This window comes from Lepisosteus oculatus, chromosome 9 (genome assembly GCF_040954835.1).
Source record: "Lepisosteus oculatus isolate fLepOcu1 chromosome 9, fLepOcu1.hap2, whole genome shotgun sequence".
NCBI lineage: Eukaryota > Metazoa > Chordata > Actinopteri > Semionotiformes > Lepisosteidae > Lepisosteus > Lepisosteus oculatus.
In genome coordinates, this window is record NC_090704.1 from 18,712,036 (window position 1) to 18,737,226 (window position 25,191).

General features: G+C 37.6%; 1 protein-coding gene across 2 annotated transcripts in view; it reads left to right on the forward strand.

The window, feature by feature from the left end:
* The window catches only part of rabgap1l (RAB GTPase activating protein 1-like), a 378,884-nt gene that overhangs the window by 211,405 nt on the left and 142,288 nt on the right, over nucleotides 1–25,191 (forward strand). For both annotated transcript variants that reach the window (XM_015355764.2, XM_006635021.3), the window contains one exon: nucleotides 13,514–13,588. In XM_015355764.2, the coding sequence (XP_015211250.2) occupies nucleotides 13,514–13,588 (75 nt within the window). The remainder of the gene's footprint in view (nucleotides 1–13,513; nucleotides 13,589–25,191) is intronic.

Here is a 25,191-nt window from a genome sequence, read left to right on the forward strand (position 1 = left end):
AAACAGACCTTGAATTTAGTTTGGATGTTACATTAGATGTTGGAACTATTGAGTTTTTATTATATTCCTGAGAAGAGGGTCAAGCAAAAGTAATAAATAAACACATTCTTGTACAGTACAGTCAGGCAGACAGTTTTTAAATTCTTCAAAGTTAAGTGTTTAAGTTTGTTAAAATCAGTTATTTTGTAAGTAGGAAAGGACTTATCAAAACAAACCCCCTTTCTCTCATGCAAAGGTTTGATTTAGATGTATAATTATGAAACCTTTGACAGTATGCGTCAGGGACTAAATCTTAGGCATGCAACACCACCACAATAACAGTATCATAATCCAAGCCTTCGTCTAAAGTCAAGGCAGAACAGGCCTGACATCCTTTGGCCAGGACAAAGCCATAGCAATACACTCAAAAGTGCTAAAATACAAATCTTCCTCAATTGAGGTAGTAAGTGATTAAAATCCATTAAAAAATGAATTAGCTAAAAAAACGGGTGATTTTTCTTCCTCGTGATCAGCTTAGAATCTTTGTGTAAGCTGTAAGTTATTTTTACTTCTTAATTAAACATTTTAAACACTTTAATTTTGTAAATGCAACATGCATTCCATACAGCAAAAAAGTTACGTTTTCCACAGTTGTTAACAGATCAGCAGGTTGCAGACAAAATAGCGCACTGCCCACTAACTGTAAAGACTGTTCTGCAGCTTCTAATTTTTTTTTTAAATCGGAAGTTTCATCTATGCAAATATCACAGACTATTCTCGATTGTTTTTTCTGAATGTCACTCTTAGTTCAATATTTTATGTACATACTATATAAATAAGAAATTCAGGTGTTAACATAAACTATTACTAATCAATAATATTAAAACTCTCGCTGTAATGATTTGTTGCACTTCTACCACATCTTGTAAAAACATTAATATACAAAACTTTGTGCAAATATACGTTGAATCTGACTATCAGAAAATAAGTAAAATAGTAACATAAAGAAAAATATGAAGGTAAAATATAATTTTAGTTTAAGCCAGGATTCACTTTTTTCTGTCTACATCTATTCCTACTTTCGCCGCTTAGATCCGGACACAGAATTATTAAAAATGGGGACAAATTTTAGACCTCTGCGACTAAAATGCCAAAGACTAAAATGGCTTAAGCAACATACAGAGCCGAAAAATGTTGGTGCTGGCTTCTGCGCTTTAAAGGCACCCTCCTTGTGGAAGAATTTTCACCTTGAATGTTTGCCCACCAACTAACACACAGACTGAATAACAATACAAAATTTATTTGCAAGAATAGCAATTACAAACGTTTAAAAGAACGTACTTGCAAGATCATAGTAATAAACTGTTATATTTACACTAACACTCTATAGGCACTACACACAATTTAAAAATTTTAAAATGTTTCCAAATTGTCCACTTGTAATATTTTAGCTGCTTTGTTACACAATTCCATATTAATATAACCATCAAGTGGTATTAAATCAGTGCAACCTTTTTTACAATAACACCAAGTGGTGGTCTTACTACGTATTCTTAGAAAAGGAAAAAACGTTATAACTTTTTATGAAGTACAAATATATAAACTTTATAATATTAGAACAAGCACATTTAAACCATAACCCACTGTAAGTTACCAAGTTAAAGACTTTGATGCATAAAATATTTATGAAGAGGGTAGAATACCGTTGTGTACATTTTTCATATTTAGCTATCACTACCATCTACTGTGCATGCATTAGATTACTGTATGTACGGTATTACATCACAGTACTGTTTTTGTTTTCTGCTACCAAAATTTACCTTAGTGTTTCATGATTTTCTCTATGTGAATGTAAACCTAAAAAAGGCACATCACATTCACAAGCTACAGCATAATAACAGTTTAAAATTGATAAAAGTCTAAACAGTGTACAGCTTAAATTCTATAATTAGAAAAAGATTGTCCTTCAGCATACAGTAGACCAGGATTCAAAACCAGATCCCATTAAGCTTTCACAGCTCCACCTAGTGATTTTACAAAGAACTGTAGTATCCCTCCCGCATTCTGAATGGCTGGATCTGTACAGTAAATACAGTATGATACGATATGCTTTTAAAGCCAACAGTGTTGGGTGAAATATATTTTTTCATTATCAAAATCAAAAGTAAAATTGTTTTCTTATTACTAATTACAGCCCTACATTTTTAATATTAATTTGATATTTAAAATTAATGATAGTCAAAACAATATACAAATTAAATTCTGTAAAATTTTGTGAAATTGTTCCAAGGGGCTCAGCATTGACCAGGATTCAAAACCAGGTGTTTTCTGGTGACAGCCCAAATGCTTCCACCCACCACATTAAGCATTGACTGTGCCACCTGGCGGTTTTACAAAGCAGTGTAGTCCTGCATCACGTTATTTTTAAAAAACAAAAGCGTGTTTGGCATCACAATGCGTTGTAATGCAGCATGCATGGTGCATTATTCATCACACAATCTGAATAGCTTGATGTATTGTTCAGGTCTGCTAATTCCATTTTTGGAAACAGTGAGTAGAAGAAAAAATATTTCAATTATAGATTTACCATTTAAGCAAATGTGCAATCATAAAGAAACAGATATGTTTTATATTTGGTTATTCTGTCACCCTTTAACATGACCAATTTAACATTAAATGCAGTACAAGGTATGTCAGTATTTATCAATAAGTATAAACTCTGTGGTTACTCCTATTGATCTGTAAGGTTTGATTCACTGCATCTGCAGAACAGAGGACAGAAACAGGAGGCACTTGTTTGTTGTGAAAAACAATCTGCCAAGCCTTGTTTATAAAGCTGATTTGTTGGGATCTTGGATTCTTTGATGGACTAGCTGCTAGAAACCAAATGAACAAGGTAGGTTGAATAGGCTCGTGTCATTCGTAGCTTTTCTTACATCCATATTATCTTAAGAATAGCTGAGAGCATTATTTATCAAAATTTAGTTTTAAAAACCTGATTGGTAAATACATTTTAAGTGAATTAAATGCCTTTGTGTTTAAGTCTTAATCGTGGCCAATCCTTATTGTTTAAAGTTATTTCTTTACTCAGAAAAAGGCTGTGTCTTTTTCTTTTTAATCTGACAATGTCTATCACTATTTTTTGCCTTTATTTGCCTGATTTAAGAACTTTTCTATTGGCAGTGGAAGATTAAAAGCACTTCAGTTACTAAATTCTTTGTCTAAAAAAATAATATTTTTTGTTCAGGGCTGGTCTCCATCTTGAATCTTGAAACATTTGTCATATTGTGTCATTCCCCTGAGATGTTTCTGAACTGCCAGCTCCACAAATAAGAGCTAACAGAAGTGTCTCAGTGTCTCAATTTTACCGTGCAATCCATGCTCCCAAACCAGCCTGAAATTTCTCACAAACAAAATAATTAACATCTTTAAAAGTGAAAACTTAATAGAAGTGTTCCCAGAGGCCTCTCTGCATTAAAACAAAATATCTGTACCTGTAATGTAAGATTTTCAGAGAAACTGGTTCATTATAAAATGATTTTGAGAGGTTGAAGACCATCGGGTAGTTTTTTGTCGAGGTTGTAAATGATATAGGCAGGTCGGGCTGGTGGTCACTGAATGCCTAGCTCTTTCAAATCCCGGTTCAAATCCCGCAGCCGTCAAAGGAATCCTACTCCGTTGGTCCCCTGAGCAAGGCCCTTAACCCCAGCTGCTCCAGGGGCACTGTACAATGGCTGACCCTGTGCTCTGACCTCAAGCTTCTCTCTCCCTGTCTGTGTGTCTGTGTCTCATGGAGAGCAAGCTGGGGTATGCGAAAAGATGAATTCCTAATGCAAGAAATTGTATCGGGCTAATAAAGTGATATCATGTCATGTCATGTCATATATTACAGCAGCTGTCTAGGTAGTATCAGTGATTAACACATCCCTTTTGCAAGGTACTAGTGTAATTTCCCTCCATCTAAACCAACCATAAGTTTTACATTTACATTTTACATACAGCCTCACATTATAATTTCATTGCTGGGATTATATATGTTATATGCTTATTTCTGTAAAGCATCCTGTGGTTGTGCTTCCTTCATTAAACCTGTATGTACAGAGACTTATTTTAAAGCTGTAGCACAAATCCTCTTTATCACTCATTTCCTAATTTGCTTGCCTGTCAAAATGATCTAGACTCTAGCCCAATTGAGAGACCTTGAGAAGGTGGGAAAACTTCATTGCACCAACAGCCTTGACATAATTGCTCTATCAATATTTTGTCAACTCATATTATACAAGGCATTCATTCCATTTCTTTTTCTATTTTACAGTGGCACTATGACCTTCTTTTACCTGTCCTTTTAAAATGTAACTCTCCATTACTACTGTTTTTCTCTTGTTGAAAATGAAGACTTTACAATCCAGTAAATAGTTGTTGCTTTTTGTCATTAATATGATCTGTTTGTAGTCATGGGTAGGACTATGGACCCTTGGCTGGAGGAGGGTTGTAAGGTTCAAATCCTAGGTGAGGACATTGCTGCTGTACCTTGATGAAGATACTGTACCCAGAGTGCACCAGCAAGAAGAAGCTAAATCAAGAAGATCTGACACATCTTATCATATGCCCAGAGCCACACACTCGCACCAGCGCCAATTTTCCCTGAAGCCAATTCACCTACCAGTATTTGTGTTTGTGTTTGGACTGTGAAGGGAAATCAAAACACCCAGAGGAAACCCATGTGAACAAGGGGAGAACATACAAACCCCCACAGATAGCAGCCTGGAAATTGAACCCAGGGCCCCAGCATTATGAGACATGCTGTATTGTATGTCAGTTCTTATTTTTTAGATTAAGTTTTGTTTTAGGCCACCTTACTTAGCTTGTGAGATCTGACTAGATGAGGCTACAAACTGATAATGCTGTTGCTGCAGTTATTTTTAGTGTTTTCTTTAAAACACTTCTGTCTGTAATTGTAAGTCAACAATAAATAACACATGATCACAGAACTCAGAAAAAAGGGATTTATAAATGCATTTCAGATAAGCGGTTATCTGATTTAGTGTATTTACGTTTGCAATTGTGAAAAGATGTTATAATGAATGCTAATAACCATTACGTCACCCGTCAGCTGTGTACTGAGGCATTGTGCAGCATACAGCAACTACTGCAAATGTGATGAATCGAACATTAAAATCTAATTATTAAAATACAATGTTTAGATAGCAACACTGCATTAGAAGATCTGACATTTTCCAGGAGGCAATGCAAATTAGCTGGACTCTCGATTCTACCCATTGGAAACACTTGCTTCAAGTGCTTGGCTTATCTGCTATTTGCACATAGGACTGAAGATTTACCTGTGTTTTGTTTGGGGCATTGCACACATTTCTTGTGTAAAACACTTGATTAAGCTCTTTTCTCAATAGTTCATTTCAACAGGGAAAATAGATTATACAGAGCAATACGAGAATGACCTCTTTACTGTTTGTATTATGGAGAGCAAGGATGCTGGATAAGAAGGTCTTTATCTTCTGTTCTTTGTTCTGAAGCCTTTGGTTTTGTTTATCTGTAAGTGTTATTTTCAAGCCAACTAGCTTTTGCTCTGATTTCTGTGTCCTGCTGGCAGCTTGCAGCGATCAATATTCGTTATAAGGAGGGCATTGATTTCTGCGATACGGTTCTACACCCCTGTTTTAGATGTTAATGAGCATACTGCACTGCTGGGCTGTAAATCGGAGGCAGATAAATTGTTTGGAAATAGAATATAAATTTGGCTAACAGTGCACCACAAGCAGGATGTCTAGTGAAACACACAGAAAAACTGGGAGGCTTGGTTAAAAGATCCCTGGTCATTAGCTATAATTATAGTGGAAGGAGCTCCTGTTGGTTTAAGCTGGAAAAGAAAGCTGGGATGACTTCAATGAAGTAGGGTTACTCTGAATCCTTCCACAAGAGCATACTGAAGAGTTGCTGTTCACAGGAACTGCCTTTTTTTGTGATTCTGTTGTTTTATAATGTACTAAGGTTTTGTTACTTATGGTGCATTTAAAATACTTTGTGACCGTTTTTTAATATTAATATAGTATTTTCATGGAAATATTTGAACTATGCTTTTCAGTTAATAAGCAATATGGGTGGATTGAGTGGAAACATGCCAAACATGATTTACTGAAAAATAATACAGTAAATAAAAATCTATGAGCAGTGGTTCCTATGGATTAGTATTTCAAAAAGTATTATTAATGCTGTCATTGTTTTTATCCAAATCAAGATGGTATTAAAAGTCAATTAAAACTATGCATATTTTTGCAAAAATGTATATTTCTTATTCACACAAGCTACAGAAGATAGTACTTCATTGTATCTTAATTACATGCTGGGACCACATTATATCATTAGTAATGAAGGTACATAGGAAATTGAAGCTGCCAACCATTTTAACAGCCACCCCATTGTTGTGAATCGGGGTTCCCATCCTGCTTTCTAAAATTGATAACCAGCTTTTTGGTTTTGGTGATATTGAGGTGGGGATTATTGTCAAAGCAACACTCCACAAGGTTCTTAACTTCATCCCTGTAGGCTTTCTCATCATTACTGTTAATTTGCCCAGTGATGGTCTATCATCATGAAACGGGTAGAAGTATTTTTCTTCCGCACTGGTATAATGGTGGTTTTCTTAAAATGGGAACAGAAGATTGTAAAAGTGAAAGATTAAAAATATCTGTAAAAAACATGGCCAATTTGTTCTACATAGGACCCATCCAGGAACACTGTCCAGGCCGGTCACCTTCCATACTGTATCTTCACCCATCTGAAAGTTGCCCTGACTTCGGCCTCCATAACATACATCATCCACTATATATGAGACCATATCATCAGCAGCTGGGAAACACTGACGCTGGCGTTTCCATGATTCCCTTCTCAAATCGAGCGTAATAGGCATTCGGTTCATCCAGTAGAGAGAAATCGGTATCAGTGGATGTAACACTGCTTATTTAAGCTTTATGATTTGTTATTGTCTGAAAACCCCACCACATCTGTTGCACATCAGAAGAGGCAGCTTGTATTTCTAGTTTGTTATGATGTTGCCTTAAGCATCCCTGATATCACTCCGCGGGTCATACCTTGCCTTCTTATAACGGTCTAAGTTGCCAGTTTTAAAACCCTTCTATCAAGCCCACAGCTCACTAAGAATATCACTATGAAACAATGGGAAAAAAAGCAAACTGTCTTTGTAGGCACACAGTCATTCACACATTTCTTAGTAAAAACAGTGACAACTGTAGTTGCAGGTTTGCTAATGAAATTTAAACATGGCCCAGTCCACAGATTCAAAGCAGTCCTGCATTACTTCATCTCTCTCCTCTGTCCAGTGTTGTACAGTGTTGTACTGTTCTTGTTTACACATTCTCTTGCTTCAGCTTCTGCTTGTAAGCCGGCAGGAGAAGCACTGACAGATAATCTGACTGTCTGTAGTGCAGCCAAGGGATAGAGTGGTAAGCGTCTTTGATAGTGGTATCAGTGATCAATAGTATTCACACCCCTAGATGAGCAGGAGACATGCAAGTAAAATATTGGAAGAACTTTTCCCTGATTGGTCTGATTAAAGTCACCTGCAACAATGGATACAGCATCAGGGTAAGCAGTTTCATAGTGTTAATGGTGGCATATAATACCCTGAGTGCTCCTTTCATATCTGTACGGGTTGGAATATATACCGCAGACATAATTACAGATGAAAATTATCTTGTTACTGTAGATAGAAAGGATGACATTTCACAGTTGGATATTCCAGGTCCAGAGAGCAAAATTGCTTCAGAATTTTTATGTCTAAACACCAAGAGTTATTTGTCATAACGCATACACCACAGCCTTTTTTCTTACCAGCTGAACCAGATCAATCCATATGATAGGAAGAGAATCTGTCAAGCAGAACAGCTGAGTCAATTGTATTGAGGGTCAGCCAAGTCTCGGTGATACAGAGAATACATCAGTCCTTGATGTCCTGCTGTTGGCATAACCCTCCCTTTAGCTCGTCCGTCTTGTTCTCCTTGGACTGTACGTTGGCCGGGAGAACACTCGGCCAGATGGGAGTGGGGTCTGGAAGCCAAGGTGCTTTACTCTTGTTTGAAGTCCTCCCCGACTATTGTGCTTCCATGTCCGTCGCATCTACCGGCTCTGCTCAGAGTCAGGTGGGGGGTCCGTATACAGAAACACCCAAGATAGCTGATTTAGATCCAAATAGGATGTATCTAAGTTAAAGCCTTTATCACCTTCTGCAATGCTTCTAGTTTAGAAGGATGTGTGCAATAAGCACATTGTTTAATGAGGATGACATTACCTATGTCTACTGTATATCACTGTATGACACAGGTTTGAGTCGGAGTGTCTGTTAATAAAGCAGAGCGCCTTCCAATACATGTAACTACTAAATGATTTCTTTATCCATTTCAGTTACATGAGGGGAATTAATACATCTGAATCTTGGAGTGCCAATTGTAAAAATAACCCTTCTTCCCTCCTTTGTTTAACTTAAAGAATTTAGCTAAGAAATCCTTAATCACAATATCATCACTTAATTTATCCAGATACACAAATTCACGCCAGAGCCAACAACAAGCTATAATAGTGGACTATTTTTATGCATTAAGCTATATGAGAACCAAGCAAAAAGTGATGCTCTGATTGTGCTTTGAACCGTCTGGGCGCAGCTCGCTACATTGCAGTGCTCATAACCACTACAAGAACAATAGAAGTTTTTTTTTTTAAAGAAACATATATCAAAATGTTTCCAAAACATCCACTTGTGATACTTTAGCTGCTTAGTTACAAGATTCCATATTAATATAGCTATCAAGTGATGTTAAATCACTACATTTATCTTACAATAACGGCAAGTGGTGTTCTTACTACTGTGCTGTACATATTCATGGAAAAGGATAAAACATTATAACTTTTTATGAAGTACAGAATATAAGCTTAATAATGTTAGAACAAGCACGTTAAAGCCAGAACCCATGTAAATTACCAAGTTAAAGACTTTGATACATAAAATATTTATGATGAAGTTGGAAGGTTGTGTACTTTTGCCCAACTGAGCAATCTTGTTTTTATAAAATATACCAACTTTTTAATGTTTAATGATTAACATGCTGTAATACACAGTTTAAAATTTAAAATCTAAAGAGTATAAGCTTTATTAGCTCCACTTGGCGGTGATTCCGGATACTATTATCATAACAGCGGTATTATGCGGTATGACGCAATAAGACATGTTATGACACGTTGTGATGCGATGTTGTACCACAGTGTACCTCGCTGGTTTTGTAGTATGTCTCTCTCACTCCCTTCCCTCTCTCTTGCTCTGTCTCTCCGATCTTGATCTTTATTGGTGGAGTTTCACTGCAGTTTGCATGCTCACAGCCATGGATCATTTACAGTTAGCTTTCACAGAGAATCGATGTTGCCATTGCCATGGTGTTTGCCGCCGCTCCTGGCGCACTTACTGTGTTACTCACACTCCCCGAACACGCACAGCCTTTGTGATTTTCTTCCATATTAAATGTCATATCCTGTCTTTTTTTAGTAAACATTAAAATACCCTCTGTAGTAACCCTGAACAATTGCCTAACAGTTTTGGTCTGTTTTTGTTTGTGTGGGTTTCCTTTATATACCCTGGTTTCCTCCCAAAGTCCAAAAACATATTGCCTGTGTGTGTGCCCTGCAATGGACTGTCTTCTAGTCTAGGGTGTAACCTGCCTTGAGCCCATTGCTTGCTGGAATAGGCTCCAGTTCCCCCATGACCGTGAATAGGATGAAGCAAATGGAAGGACAGATAAATAGAAGAGTTGCATACTCCTAGAAGGAACATCTTTGTCCTTTGCAATACCAGACTGATTAGATTGTATAAGCTGACTGAACAACTTTACAGAGATGGTTCTCTGACATTGGATACTCTTGACAGTGTTTTCTCTATACAGTATGCATCCCTTTCAGTTACAGTTCAGATAAGGCCTTCAGATATGATTCAGTATGAGGAAAGCTGGGATAAAAACCTCTCTAATTTTTTTGCGCATTGATTGTAAGCAACAATAAGGTACACATTAAATGAAACTACACTGGCTGCACAATGCATTTGTGGGAATATACTGTTTGTTTTAAGCCAGATTGTGTTGTCTTTAAGTATTGACAGATAAATTCACATGTAGGCATCCTCTCACGAGGCACCAGTGAATGTAGGGGTTTGTGCATTTACTGGGACAATTATTAATTGTAGCAGTAAGTCACAAAATTATTCTTTGATGGCTATTAGAAGACCGGCCCAGCGGGATACTCAGCAACACACACACATGGATACTAATACACGACAATATATTTATTAATAGATAAAATGTGCATATAAACATAACAGATCTTATCGTGAGGGTTCGCAGAATACAAAAGGTATATATTCAATCACGAAGAGTTACAAACCAAGAGGGACATACGTTCAATATATCATTTATTCATACCGTTTCATAAATGAACTTGGATTGCAACGTCTACACTAGATACTCAAAAGAAAGTACATTACTCATAGGAATTCAATTGATATCAGGTCAGGTTGAGGTAACAATTGAATTCTCGAGCTGTAATGCAGAATGTTGAATACTCATCCAATCTGTGTGGATTCAGATCCGGACACAAAAGAACAGTGGCAGGCTGTTGCTGTGTCCAATCAGTGCTCTCTAGTCAGGTGCCAGGCAGTGCTGTTGCGGCTGGAGAGAAGTGGGAGAGATTTCTGCTGCGATGCGCTGCTGATGCTCTCTGAAGACCGGCTAGTTAGTTCTGGCTGAAACTAGCAGGAGTGCACAAGAGAAAAGTGACTGCGGGTCCAAGCAGGTCACACACTTTAGACAGGAAGAAGACCGGTTCGTTCCTGATGTAGCGCTAGTTCTGAATACTGATATTCAGCTGTCCACAGTTTTGACCGTAGTTCACTTGTTGATCAGGTGAGAGTTCGCGGTGGGTTCACGAGGCTTGCTGCTGGGCTAACCTCAGGTGGATCCTTTAGTTACGCGCTGGCGACCTCCATTCTCGACTCTTAGAACAAAGTAAAGTCCTGACACTCGGACACACTGGCCGTTACGTGATTGTCCGAGCTGAGTCTGAGAATTTCCAGGAGGAGCACCGGAGGAGCCCTGTGCTGCCTGTTTTACCTGGAGGAACTATGGTAGTTCATTGGTTGAAAGTTCCGTGGGCATTTGAGACCAATGGGGGATTACCCTGCCCTACCAGTTCCTGATTGGCTGATCTAGGCGGAGGATGAGTAACAGTGCACTCTGACCTTGGGGTTGTTAACAACTTCGTATGAGACTCTCCCTTGGAATCTCCCAAACAGTAAGGCGCCAGAGATGACCATTTATTAGGGTGGCTGATGTCTCAGCTTTGGGAGTTGTTCCTTATCAGGAAGCTCTATCAGCTAGAAAAACTCCTTAAATATGAACCAAATGGAACGGCCTCTCTGTGTCCAGCACCACTGAGATGAAGGAGAGAGGGACTGGCAAGGGAGCAGCAAACTTAATTCCTGTATTTTTAATAAGCCTTTCCGCTACACACAAAAGAAAAAATATCAGACAAAAATACCTTAGTTAGTGAGATCCAGGGTATATATTCACCTGTTACTTGTTTAACTGGAAGTTTTTAAACAAAAATAATTAAGTGAGTTGTATGCCCTGCCTGTCTGAGCTGTTATAAGCTTGGTGCAAAACCCCTGGACAGGGTATTTGGACACCAGTAGGTGAAGGGCCATTGAAGTAGAGTACTTTTACTGTGTGTATTTTTCTTTTGGCTTCTAAACTTTTGGATCTTCGTAGACAAAGAAAATTAATTAAATTAAGTTGATCAGTAATTCAGTTTTTAAAACCTATTGTTTATGATTGCATATACTAGTGCTTTACTTCAGGTGTGACTGTCTGTTGTTGCTGTGACTTCTTATTGCTGCCTGTAGAAAGGAGACCCCGGTAAGTATGGAGTTAGTTCTGTCTTGGAGCCCAAAGAATTATGGACGTTAGTCATGCTCATTTCCGGAATGATTGTGACTTCTCCATTTTTTTTGTGGATCAGGAAATTACTCTGTACAGAGTCATGTCTGAGTGGTTTTAATTACATCATAAATATATAAACACAGAGTGAAGAACAATGAACTCCAGCAGTGTGTTCTACAGAGCTGTGTGTGTCAGAGCAATCACTAGCTTTCTTATCTTAATCTGTCTGAGTACTTGGCTCATAAAGAGCTTTAGAACAGGGCTGTCTCCAGAAAAAGGGAAATGAAATTGTTGGACATTTCCACAGGGTCAGTTGTGTCTGCAGGGAGAGGAAGTTATCACAAACATGGCACCTCTGGGGAAGATAATTTGTATCTAGAACAGTAATATAATATAATTGGCCTTTGGTCATTTCACATCAGGTAGCTCTATTTCAAGGTATGGTATCAAGGTAATCAAATTGGTGATTTAGCTCACACAGCTTTGCAAAGTCCTTTCTGGCTATTTGTCCAACTTGTCCTTGAAGTCTTTCTTTGTTCTGTGCCTGTTTGTTGTGTTTTGGAACATTCTGGATGTGGGAGATGAATATATTGCAAATAATATAACTTAACCTAATACAAAGTAAGACATGAAGGACATAAATTGCATTCTATGCACATCACATTGCAGATACATGCTGACTGTTGATGAAACTACAGTCAGAAAATAAACTGGCTGCAGCTAAAGCATTGTTAATTTTATTCCTGCCAATGCAATCAAAACTGAAATATTATTTCATAGAAAACAATATTTTATTAAGTGCATCAGCAAAACAATAATGTAGAATTGAACTCTGGATGTCAGGTGGTAATGCAGAGTAGAATTAATTACTATTTTAATGGGATTCAGAGACAAAAAGAGAAGATATCTCCCACAAAAACCTGAAGGTTTTCAAAATCATATCCACACATAATGTCCCTAAATAATGTGGTTAGCTGCACGTTTTTCTGGTTCACATTTTCATTAAAAATTCCAAAAGCTGCATTCTATCTATGAATGTTTCCACCTTGGTCTTCTTCAGTGTAATATTGCCTAATAGATTACGTGGTCTTGACTGTGGTGAAATTATGTGATTTAAGGCACTAACGGAAAGTAATTAATTTTATATTACATTCCATCACAACAGTTCACTTTAGATGCTAGTGGGCTTTGAATGAATATACAGCTTAAACTCTAAAAAACTGCTTCTGAGCTCATACAGCCATCTGTTTGAGACTTTGTGTTGATGTAAAATCTTTAGCTGCTGGCTACTGGATTCTTCAATGTTTTGTGTATTCTCCAGCTGTGACGATAAATAAAATAATATGCAAAAACCTACTTTAAAAAAGTCAACAAAATGTTTAATATTACAGCATCAGAAACAACTTGCTGTTTCCATTGTTTTTGACATGATGAAATATGTTGAATCTTCCTGGTCCTGTGGGGCTGTCCGCTGTATGTGGAGGTGTGTGTTAATAATGTGTCTGTTCTTTTTGAATTTCCAGGCCTATTCAGTATATGATGAAGACATTGGCTACTGTCAAGGACAGTCCTTCCTGGCTGCTGTGCTGCTGCTTCATGTAAGTAGGCGTGTACCTCTTTAAGCACAGCTACAGTGCCTTGCGAAAGTATTCTGCCCCCTTGAACTTTTCAACCTTTTGCCACATTTCAGGCTTCAAACATAAAGATATACATTTTTTATTTTATGTGAAGAATCACCAACAAGTGGGACACAATTGTGAAGTGGAACGAAATCTATTGGATTTTTGAAACTTTTTTAACTAATAAAAAAATGAAAAGTGGGGCGTGCAAAATTATTCGGCCCCTTTACTTTCAGTGCAGCAAACTCACTCCAGAAGTTCAGCGAGGATCTCTGAATGATCCAATGTTGTCCTAAATGACTGATGGTGATAAATAGAATCCACCTGTGTGTAATCAAGTCTCTGTATAAATGCACCTGCTCTGTGATAGTCTCAAGGTTCTGTTGAAAGCGCAGAGAGCATCATGAAGACCAAGGAACACACCAGGCAGGTCCGTAATACTGTTGTGGAGAAGTTTAAAGCCGGATTTGGATACAAAAAGATTTCCCAAGCTTCAAACATCCCAAGGAGCACTGTGCAAGCGATCATCTTGAAATGGAAGGAGTATCAGACCACTGCAAATCTACCAAGACCTGGCCGTCCCTCTAAACTTTCAGCTCAGACAAGGAGAAGACTGATCAGAGATGCAGCCAAGAGGCCCATGATCACTCTGGATGAACTGCAGAGAACTACAGCTGAGGTGGGAGAGTCTGTCCATAGGACAACAATCAGTCTTACACTGCACAAATCTGGCCTTTATGGAAGAGTGGCAAGAAGAAAGCCATTTCTCAAAGATATCCATAAAAAGTCTTGTCTAAAGTTTGCCACAAGCCACCTGGGAGACACCCCAAACATGTGGAAGAAGGTGCTCTGGTCAGATGAAACCAAAATCGAACTTTTTGGCCACAATGCAAAACGATATGTTTGGCGTAAAAGCAACACAGCTCATCACCCTCAACACACCATCCCCACTGTCAAACATGGTGGTGGCAGCATCATGGTTTGGGCCTGCTTTTCTTCAGCAGGGACAGGGAAGATGGTTAAAATTGAGGGGAAGATGGATGCAGCCAAATACAGGACCATTCTGGATGAAAACCTGTTGGAGTCTGCAAAAGACCTGAAACTGGGACGGAGATTTATCTTCCAACAAGACAATGATCCCAAACATACAGCAAAATCTACAAAGGAATGGTTCACAAATAAACGTATCCAGGTGTTTGAATGGCCAAGTCAAAGTCCAGACCTGAATCCAATCGAGAATCTGTGGAAAGAGCTGAAAACTGCTGTTCACAAACGCTCTCCATCCAACCTCACTGAGCTCGAGCTGTTTTGCAAGGAAGAATGGGCAAGAATTTCAGTCTCTCGATGTGCAAAACTGATAGAGACATACCCCAAGCGACTTGCAGCTGTAATCGCAGCAAAAGGTGGCTCTACAAAGTATTAAAGCAAGGGGGCCGAATAATTTTGCACGCCCCACTTTTCATTTTTTTATTAGTTAAAAAAGTTTCAAAAATCCAATAGATTTCGTTCCACTTCACAATTGTGTCCCACTTGTTGGTGATTCTTCACATAAAATAAAAAATTTATATCTTTATGTTTGAAGCCTGAAATGTGGCAAAAGGTTGAAAAGTTCAAGGGGGCCGAATACTTTCGCAAGGCACTGTAATTGTGCTTCCTTCATGCCTGTGTAACATAGTAAAGAGTATGTCCATGTGGTGAAATTGACTGGTAAAACATGCTGAATCAAGGCTGAATTTTCTGTTCACTAACTGCCATTTTATTTTTGAAAACCTGAAATGAAATTAAGTGCTTCTTATTTTTTGGAAGAACATATGTGTCTTCTGACAAATATTACCACACTGTAGTTTTACACTACACTGTATTTACATCTGTACACATGGGATACATAGAATCATGCACGACGTGGGTTTTGACCTTATGAAGGCCAGAGTAAATCCTTTTCCTTCCATTCTGAAACAGAAAATATTGTGTTATAAACAATTTTCATATCAATATATCTGCAATTGCTGCCTGAAGAGTATTTCACTTTATCAGCCTTATAATGATCAAACCACTTGTTGTCCTGATGGGTTCCGCTTGTTTCTCATTGAAAAAAAAAACATAAACAGATTTTATTTTTAGTAAAAAATGAAAATTCATTCAGCAAATCTATTTTACTTAACATTTTTAATATCAAGCTGGATTTGAATTGTCTCTTGTCAGGTAGATAATGTTAAGTAGAATATAATATAAAATATGGTAGCTTCTCATATTCCAAGTGTTGTCCCATCCTGTAGAAAGAGAATGTAGGAGGAGTTAAGACAGTTCTGAAGAGAGTTCACTTCCCCATTTCCCTGGATTTCTCCCATATGGTTGTTTGTACTCCTATATGCAGGTTAAGGATCCGATAAGTTTCATGCACACATGTTGCCTGAAATGTAATGTGAATGTACCTTTGGAAAACAGGTATAAGTATGTCAATCAGTAAAACTCTATTTTTAAGTCCATACATGGTCATCATCCTAGGGTATTGCACACCATTAGTTTGGGTAATTGATGTTATACAGCAGAAATAGGTAAAACTGGTGCCTAATTTTTCTTTAAGCTCATTTTCGGTTGTTTCAATTACTTAAACAACCAGTAGGATAGTTGTGGCAGTAGGATAAATTAACTAGAAATGTTCTAGGTGACACACATTAGTTAACTATAACCTACAGTACATATGTGTAATATTTCAAGATTATCCATGAAACACCTCCTCCTTGTGACAATATACAGTATTGCATTCATGTCATGGTGCCATTAATGATAATTTTCAACTAAAGCAACTGTTTTTTAGTAAATTTGTTTAAAAGAATGCACAGATTTTCTTGTTAAGACGTCCCGAAAACATAATCAGCCATTTTTGTCATTCACCTTTCACATTTTAAAAAGTATTGATTGAATTATAGCTTCGATATTGATTTATTGGGTTAAATGCAGCCTCCTCTCTTTTAAGGATCACGGTTCTAAAAGTTCATTCAAAGTGGCACAGTGATTGGTGGAGAAAATCGAAAAAAATAAAATATAAAATGCCAACGAAACCACATAACCAATCAGCCATATTAACTTGTGAAAAACATTTGTGTTATTCTTCAAGTGCTCTGACTCTTCAGAGGTTTATTCCAGTTTACATTACATATACACAAGCTACCCGAGGAGATGGCATGTAAGTGTTCTACATCCCAGCCAACATGGCCAACATATCATGTGACCTGTACATTTTTCCTTTTATAAAATCAGTTGTGCACAAGGGACCCCCCCCCCCCCCCGACCCCCTCTCCGACGGCAGGCGGAGCGATGTGCCGGTTGGAGAATTCTCAGTCGCATTTAATGGCAATGTCAGCTCAAAGATTTGGTTCAAACCACCAAATGGAGAAGGGCATTCCAACAAGCGGACCCTGCTGATGCGGGATTAACGCTAGTATGAGAGAGAGTTGTGCACAAGGGACAACTACTGAATATGCAAAACAATTAACAGGTTTTCCTATTTACTAAATTATTATTGTTGTAACAGACAAATACGTTCTGGATCCCAAAATGAAGTTTAAACAGCTGAGTTTTATTGCATACAAGGAACAATAAGACCAAAGTATTGTTCATAATACAGGTACAAAACTTCCAGTTTATATAGCACTTTTCGACCACTTCTGACGTAGTTCGTTTCCATGGTAATGGGAAGAGGTCACGGTGTTCGGACAATCCCCAGACTTTGACCACTCTTGATGGTTGGTTTTAGGTTTCTTTCATTGGGGGGGGTTCCTAGCTGGTATCTGGAATCCTTATCAGGTATCCCCTTTCCTGCCATAACTCTAGGCCTGGAATGTCTTGTGTCACAAGAAGTCCAGTCCTTGTGCAGAAAGGAATCAGTTAACCCCTTCTACATATCTTATATCTTTCTTCATTATAAAGTGATAATCTTTAAAAAGTAAACAGGAAACCTAAATAATGTACAGTAAAGTAAAAAGTCCCGCAATAGAATGTCATGAATCTAAGCCTATTATATAATATATACGGCATATGATGTGTCTAATCATATAATTAGTATAACTGTTTCAAATTTATTGGCTTTCTCAGAGACTTGAGTGAATTAAGTTTGTCTCTGAAACCCTCTAGCTCCTAAGTTGTAATTGGTAGGTGTCTTAATGTGTTGATGTTCATTTGTTATGAAAACCATCAACCTGTTTTTTAGCCTGCTCTTCACTTGGTAGGTGAGGAAGCAGATGAGTGGGGAATGAGGCAATCAGGGTCTTCAGCATGCAGCAGGCATGCCAGGTGTCAACAGTATTAATGGATTGACTTCTCTACTTGTAGGAGCTGTATCAGTGCAGGAGACAGTTGCAAACACACAGTGATTAAATTCCCACCTCACCTGCTCTAAAAGGAAGGATTCTTCTCGTGGTCTAGCCATGTGATAGCAACAGCATTGCACAACTCCCTGCACGAGGCCAGGGAGAAAGAGCTGATCAGATGGACAGATGCAAATGAGTTTACTTATGAAAATTCTGGAAATAGAACACCACTTTACCTTTGCGTGGTGTTACAGATTCTTTTCAATTCAACCAATAAATTTAGTATTAGATAGTTCAGCAAATTTCTTAACCTTATACATAATTGTTCCTAGAAGTGCCTGGCCTCTTTCTAATGATATGGACTGGAAAAATAGAACAACATTGATTAACACAGGTACAGTCTTAAGAAGTCCAGGTCCATTCTCAAGGACCCCAGTCACAAACTGTTTTATCTCCTACTGTCCGTAAACAGTACCAAAACATTCGATCAAGTCCAACAGATTACGGAACAGCTTCTACCTCCAGGCAATAAGACTGCTAAAAAGCCAACGTGCAGCTCCTTTAGCAAATCACCCGTAATGGCTACATGGACATACAGTTTTCACTGTGCACTACTTGGACATAATATATTGCATACACCAGAACATTGCTAGCAACTACTGCTGCATGCTGTATTGTTGTCCATTAGATAAATTGATTGATTGATTGATTGATTGACAAGATAAAAGCTCCAGTGTGTCGGTGTTTCAACATGACATAGATCAAATTTTAAATCTTGATATGCTGGTATTAATTAAATACTCGACATAGTAAAGTAATTTATTATGGGTATCATGGGTGAGTGGAGTATTTTACAACCACAAGGGCCTAGGATTCTACACTTATAAAGAAAACTATAGTCGCTACCCACATCTATGTGCATGATGTGCGGTAACAGCTAAGCTGTTGGCTCTAGAATTGTGATGCTGCTCTGTTGCGAACTTAGTGACAGGCCAGAGAAATGTGGGAGAACAGACATTTTAAATATACAGTATACAAAATGTCTCAATGACTTTACAGAAACTATAATCTTGTTAGTGAATACATTATTTTATTATTATTGCTGTTGTTATTACTGCTATATTAATAAAGATTAAATAAAGGTTCATACATTTAAAAATGTAAACTCCCATGGTAACTATTGCTAAAAAATCTAACAATAGATTTTTAAAAGTTGTTAGGCCTGTGAGGGAGCATACTTTTCTCTAGTTTGTAGTAGAATTCCTTTAAGTAAGGAACCTTGCTGGAGACTGTGAATCGGTTTAGCTCAGGGAGTATGTTATTGTGGTTATTGTGGTGCAGTGTGAAATGTGGGACAAAAAGCATTCAATTACTTAACATTGCTGATATCCCAGAAATGCACAAAACCTGTGTTGCCTTACAGTACTGTTATGACTTTTATGATGAAGTAGAATGCTTTTTAATAGAAATATTATATTTTATAGTAAATTTATATTTTACTGTACAGTATTCTATCCCACAATAGCAACTTCTGGATTTTATTGTCAATATACAGATCAATCATTTTTTAAATACAGATGCACACATTCAAAATGAGTGGGGTACACTGCGGTACAACGCGGTGGGCGTGTTGCAATATACCACAATTTACCGTATGCAAATTAGATTATGTTAATAGTATCCGGAATCACCTTGTAAAACCGGCAGGTGGAGCTAATAAAGCTTAACCTCTTCTGTACAGCATTTGAGCTGTCACCAGAAAACACTTAGTTTCGGATCCCGATCACTGCTGAGGGACACTCTTTATTCAATTAAGAATTTAAGTTGTATAAGCTTTAGACTTTTAAATTTAAACTGTGTATTACAGCATGTTAATAATTAAACTTTAAAAAGTCAATATATTTTCTAAAAGCAAGATTGCTCAGTTGGACAGAAGTACACAACTTACCACCTTTATCATAAATATTTTATGCATCAAAATCTTTACTGAAGATATAACTAATAGTATTGATAATGAATGACCTTGGACAAGCTTTAAACTCAAAGTATTACCCTGGTCCACATTTACACATGTAAACGAAAATACTTTATTTTTTCATTGACAAAAAGTAACACCACAGCATTTAGTTGATCCAATCACGTATTCGTTTCCAATCATACAAAGTATGCCTTTCACGTGCTCATAAAATATATTAATTTAGGAACATAAACATATTACTGTATGTAAACTGTACTGTATATGGCTGGTCTTGGTAGTTGAAAGAAAAATACAAACCAGTATTCCATTTCTCCCTAAACATTTTAAGCATCAAAATCTTACGTGTGGTTATTTCGGAAACGTTTCAACGTGCTCCTTCTGACCATATTACTGTACGTTTATATTCTTTGTGAAAATTGATCGTTTTAACCTTTTCTGTGAATACGCTCGTTATCGGAGTAAACAAAAGCATACTTTTAGAATTTGATTAATAGGGAATATAATATGGAATCGTGTATCTAAAGAAATTAATAATGATATAATTATATTAATTATATCCATTGATATGTGGTATTGCTGTTTCAGTGCTTGTCACATGACTGCATGGGTGGCATGATAGCTTAAGTGACTGACTTATAAGCATGAGGTTGGGTATTCAAATCACGCAATCGCTTTGAGTTTTCTTTTAACAAATAAACATTTCTTTGAAACCCGCAAGCCCTACATTAATGTTGCGCATTCGCCTGGCGCTGCAAGCCGAATAGCGCCTGGCTGGGGTACACGGTGAGGGGCAGGACAGGAGTGATATGTGATCAGGACAAGGATTAGGAAAGGAGCTGACCCACTTTGAAACGGGTGTACAGTCTGGGGAGATCGCTCGGTTTTCGCACCCCTGTGTCTGGTCTGGTCTGGTCTGGTCTGCTCTGCTCCTCTCTCTCTCTCTTGGGAGTGCTGGCTGTGCCAGATTTCACTCCACAAATTCTCAGTCTCTGTGTCTACATTGTTTGTAAACAAACTGGTTTCACAACTGTTTCCTCAGCTTCTTCATTTTCAAAGTAGAATAGGGCAAGTCTTCCAATGAAAGACAGTCCACCTTCCCCCCACGGGCAGACTGACACATGTTTTCTTAGAAAAACAGATTCACAACGCGAACCTGTATCACAGAAACACAGCCACAAGTAACTTACTAACAAGGACAGGACATTAGCTAGCCAATTTGATAAAGAAATAAATGACTTGTTTTTTGTTTATTTCTTTACCACATGTATTTGAACACTGCAATTAATAGTACAAGCACTGAGGATCTAAATATCTAAATACAGTATATGTATATATGTATATAGCAGGTAGTATTACTGTATTCCACTTTTCTTGTAAACATGGAGAAACAGATTCACAACGCAAAGCTGTGTCACTCTTCTGTGTAAAAATAATCAGCTTGGGTACTGTTTTTAATGAGCTGCAGAGTAAAGAATAGGAATTTTCCTGCTGTCAACAGTATTGTGTATATATGTACAGGCTGTGAAAAGTTTCACAAGTAGAGGTCTTTAAAATTAGGCTGGGCAATCGATTTTATTAATTCTTAAAAAATAAATAAAAAACGAGATATGATGTGTTCCTGCTTAGACATTGCATGACTTTAAAAGCTATAAAAACAGACTTCGATAGTTAATAACAACAGCATCCAAATCATATCAGCTACTGTATATAAAATAAAGTAATATATTTACAGTAATTTAAAGTATATATTTAAAGTAATAATTTAACAATATATGTAAATGTTTTATTATATGTCTGTTGTAAATGTCTGTAATATGTCTGTAGATTGTATCTTATTTTTAGTTCTTGTTTTGTTCTGTCACGATCACTACTCCTCTATCACTACTTTCTCGTTTTCTCCCATTATCTGCACCTGTTTCCTATTTCTGTTCCACCTTAAAAGCCAGACGCAGACGTCACTCCTGTTTCCTCATTGAATTCCGCTTTGTGAGACCCCAGGGTCCTGCTGCGTCTGGGTCCGTTATGGTTTTAACCTTCTGTTCCTGATTCCCCTCCCTTCGTCGGTTCCAACCCGGTTCATGGATGGTTCCCCTTGATGGTTCCCCTAGATGGATCTCCTGGCCTTGGACTTTGCTTCTGTCTTGGATTACCCATTTGGATTTTCTCTTGAATCGTTTGCCCCGGACTCACTCCCCGTGGACACCTGCTCCCCTTGGACACGCCCCCTGTGTCCATACCCTCTCCTGCATGACTTTTTCCCCCGTGTTACCTTACAATTCCGGATCGTGTCGTCTGCATAGGGCCCGGAAAGAACTGTTCGTGACAGTTTCATGTTCATCTTATAAGGGAGAGTGTCATAGAGAGACCCCCTTACCCCCATCGTGATTAAAATCGCAAACGTGTGTTTCATAAAATACTTTTATTTTCACAATCTGACATTGCAAGACCGAATTCACATTCACTGCGCCCAACGGACTTACAGATCAGCAAATCAAGGAAGAAAACAATTATCACGCCCGGCTTTTCAATGGAATTGTTTTAACTTGTTAATGCGTTACTGTAACAGTCCGGTTGTGGCGAGTTTCTAATGTCTCCTGACTGTCTTGGGCAAAAGGAACCTGTCTTTCATTGGAAAGCGGGGGGGTTGCTGTTCCAGCTGGAGCATATTGTACTTCCTCTTGGGATCAAACGTGCAAAGATTACATTGTAATCATTTTTATTTTTAAAATTATTTTTAGAAAAGTGTAATCTGTACTAAAAAGCTGTATTTATTTAATACCACTTGATAGTTATATTAATAGAGAGAATTCAAGTTGATACTGTTTGAGACTTTACTGTATTACAGTATTGTACACATTAAACATGTAAAAGTGGGTATATTTTATAATAGTAAGATTGCTCATTTGGACAGTATAAAGCAAGTATGATTTTAATGTTTGTAATCGCCATTCTTGCAAGTACAAACATAAACTGGAATGCTACAGAACCCTAAAAAGACAATACACACTTTTAGTTCAGCAGGATTTGCGCGATAAGCACATTGTTTAATGGGGATGACATTACCCATGTCTATTATCACTGTACAAGACTACTTCAGCCTGCGTAGTCTGCAAAGGAACAAGTAATAGGTTTATTCCATGCTGAAAAGAGAAGAGAGAAAACGCAACATATCGGCTGTGAAGCCTTCTTCAGGTGTGAGGGTCTTCAGCTCAAAATGAAACACTAAAATGTAATGTAGGCTCTGAATGGGTTAAACTTTGATTTGGGCTTGCTTGACGTTACTGCCTTTCATCTGAAATCCTGCTTGAATCCTGCTAAACTGAAAATTAGACACAAGAAGAGTATTATTGGACAATGTTGGGAGGCTCTGGTGAAATTTCTCTGTGAACTGAAGTTAAAGTGTAAAGTGTCTCCTCCTTTCAAACTTCTTAATGCGACACGGAAGATATTACTGTTTTAATGATGTAACGTTTTTGGCTCACTTGGGTTCCTGCCCTACACCCTGCAATACCGCTGTGTACATACAGTACAAACATGTTGTGATATTTAGAAATATAAAAAATGTCAATTATATCGTTATGAATAGAATTATATCGTTATTAATTTCATTATATCGTTATGAATAGAATTATATTGTTATTAATTTCATTAGATACACGATTCCATATTATATTCCCTATTAATCAAATTCTAAAAGTATACTTTTGTTTACTCCGATAACGAGTGTATTCGCGGAAAAGGTTAAAACGATCAATTTTCACAAAGTATATAAACGTTCAGTAATATGGTCAGAAGGAGCACGTAAAAAAGTTTCTGAAATAACCACATGTAAGACTTTGATGCTTAAAATGTTTAGGGAGAAGTGGAATACTGGTGTGTATTTTTTCTTTAAACTTCCAATACCAGCAATATACAGTTTATACAGTTAGTTGTGAAATTCCATATAAATATTCAATACTAAATGGATTAAAATGTGCACAGTAAAGAGATTAAATGATTAAATCTTTTCACTACTGACCAATGCACCATGAGTGCCCCTGTCGGTCACTTTGGCCAGCCAATCAGGTACCGCGGTACGGCGCGGTGGTTCATGCGTAGTTGTGTGCGGTATGGGTTTGTACCACGAACTTTGAATGGCTGCATCTGTAGATGTTTTTGTCCATTGTATTTTGTGCATGCGGGGGGGTTATTATAGCATCAGCTATTGCTGCTGAAAAAGTCAGTGACAAGCTGAATCTCTTAGTCTTAGAAATGTGAGGGACCACAGACACCTAATGTTGGAAGCCCTGTCTAACAAGCCCTGAGTGCCACAGATTCCCAATTAAAACTTAAATGCTTGTGATAACATTGTATCTAAATGGCTTCTGCTGATTTGATTGACCTGTCTGCACTTATGCTTGTGTCTCAGGACGTGTCTCAAAACTTATTTGCAAAATTAATTTTATGTGAGCAGTTTACTAGAATGATATCCTTAAAAAAATGTCTGAAATATTATCAGAATTATGGTTGCCAGAACAATCATAGTCTTTAACACATATAAAATTGGCCAGAGAACAGGATTTTAAAACTTATTTATTCACAATGGAAATAAATGTCTAGGAGTTCAGTTACGAGAAGCAAAATATTAAACAAAAAGTCTAGTGCAGTGGTTCTCAAACTTTTTGGACCAAGTACCACCCTGATCAAACCAAAGCATCCAAGTACCACCTACAAGTCATCTTCTCATAGGAAACCCAGAAAATCTCAATGACCAACATGAGCACGTGTGCGCGCACACACTCACATACACATATAATAAATATTATGATAATAAACTGTATTTTATATAGCACCTTTAAAGGTGGTTTCTCAAAGCGCTTTACAGAGTGACAACTGGAACAACAACAATTAAAAATAAACAATATAAATATAGTCAAGCAAAGCAAATGTGAATTAATTGGTCGAGCCCAGCATACAATTCCCAACAGATTTTAAAAGATTTTAAATCGTCAGGCATCGACGGCAAAGGCCTCGTGGTGGATGTCATACATTGATATAGAATTACATAGCTCTTGTGTCCACTCAGGTATTAGCTAGCTTACACTGAATCCTAGAATGTGGACTGCGCTTTCGACACAAACTAATTTTATTAAAATAGAAAATATGAAAACCCGTTCCAAGATTTCAGTGCACACAACAAAGTTCCAGGGTCATATGGCGTATCACCTAGGGGTGTTCCGTGTACCACTTGTGGTACCATAGTTTGAGAACCACTGGCCTTTGTATCCCTATCTGTGTTAAGTTTGCTGTACCTT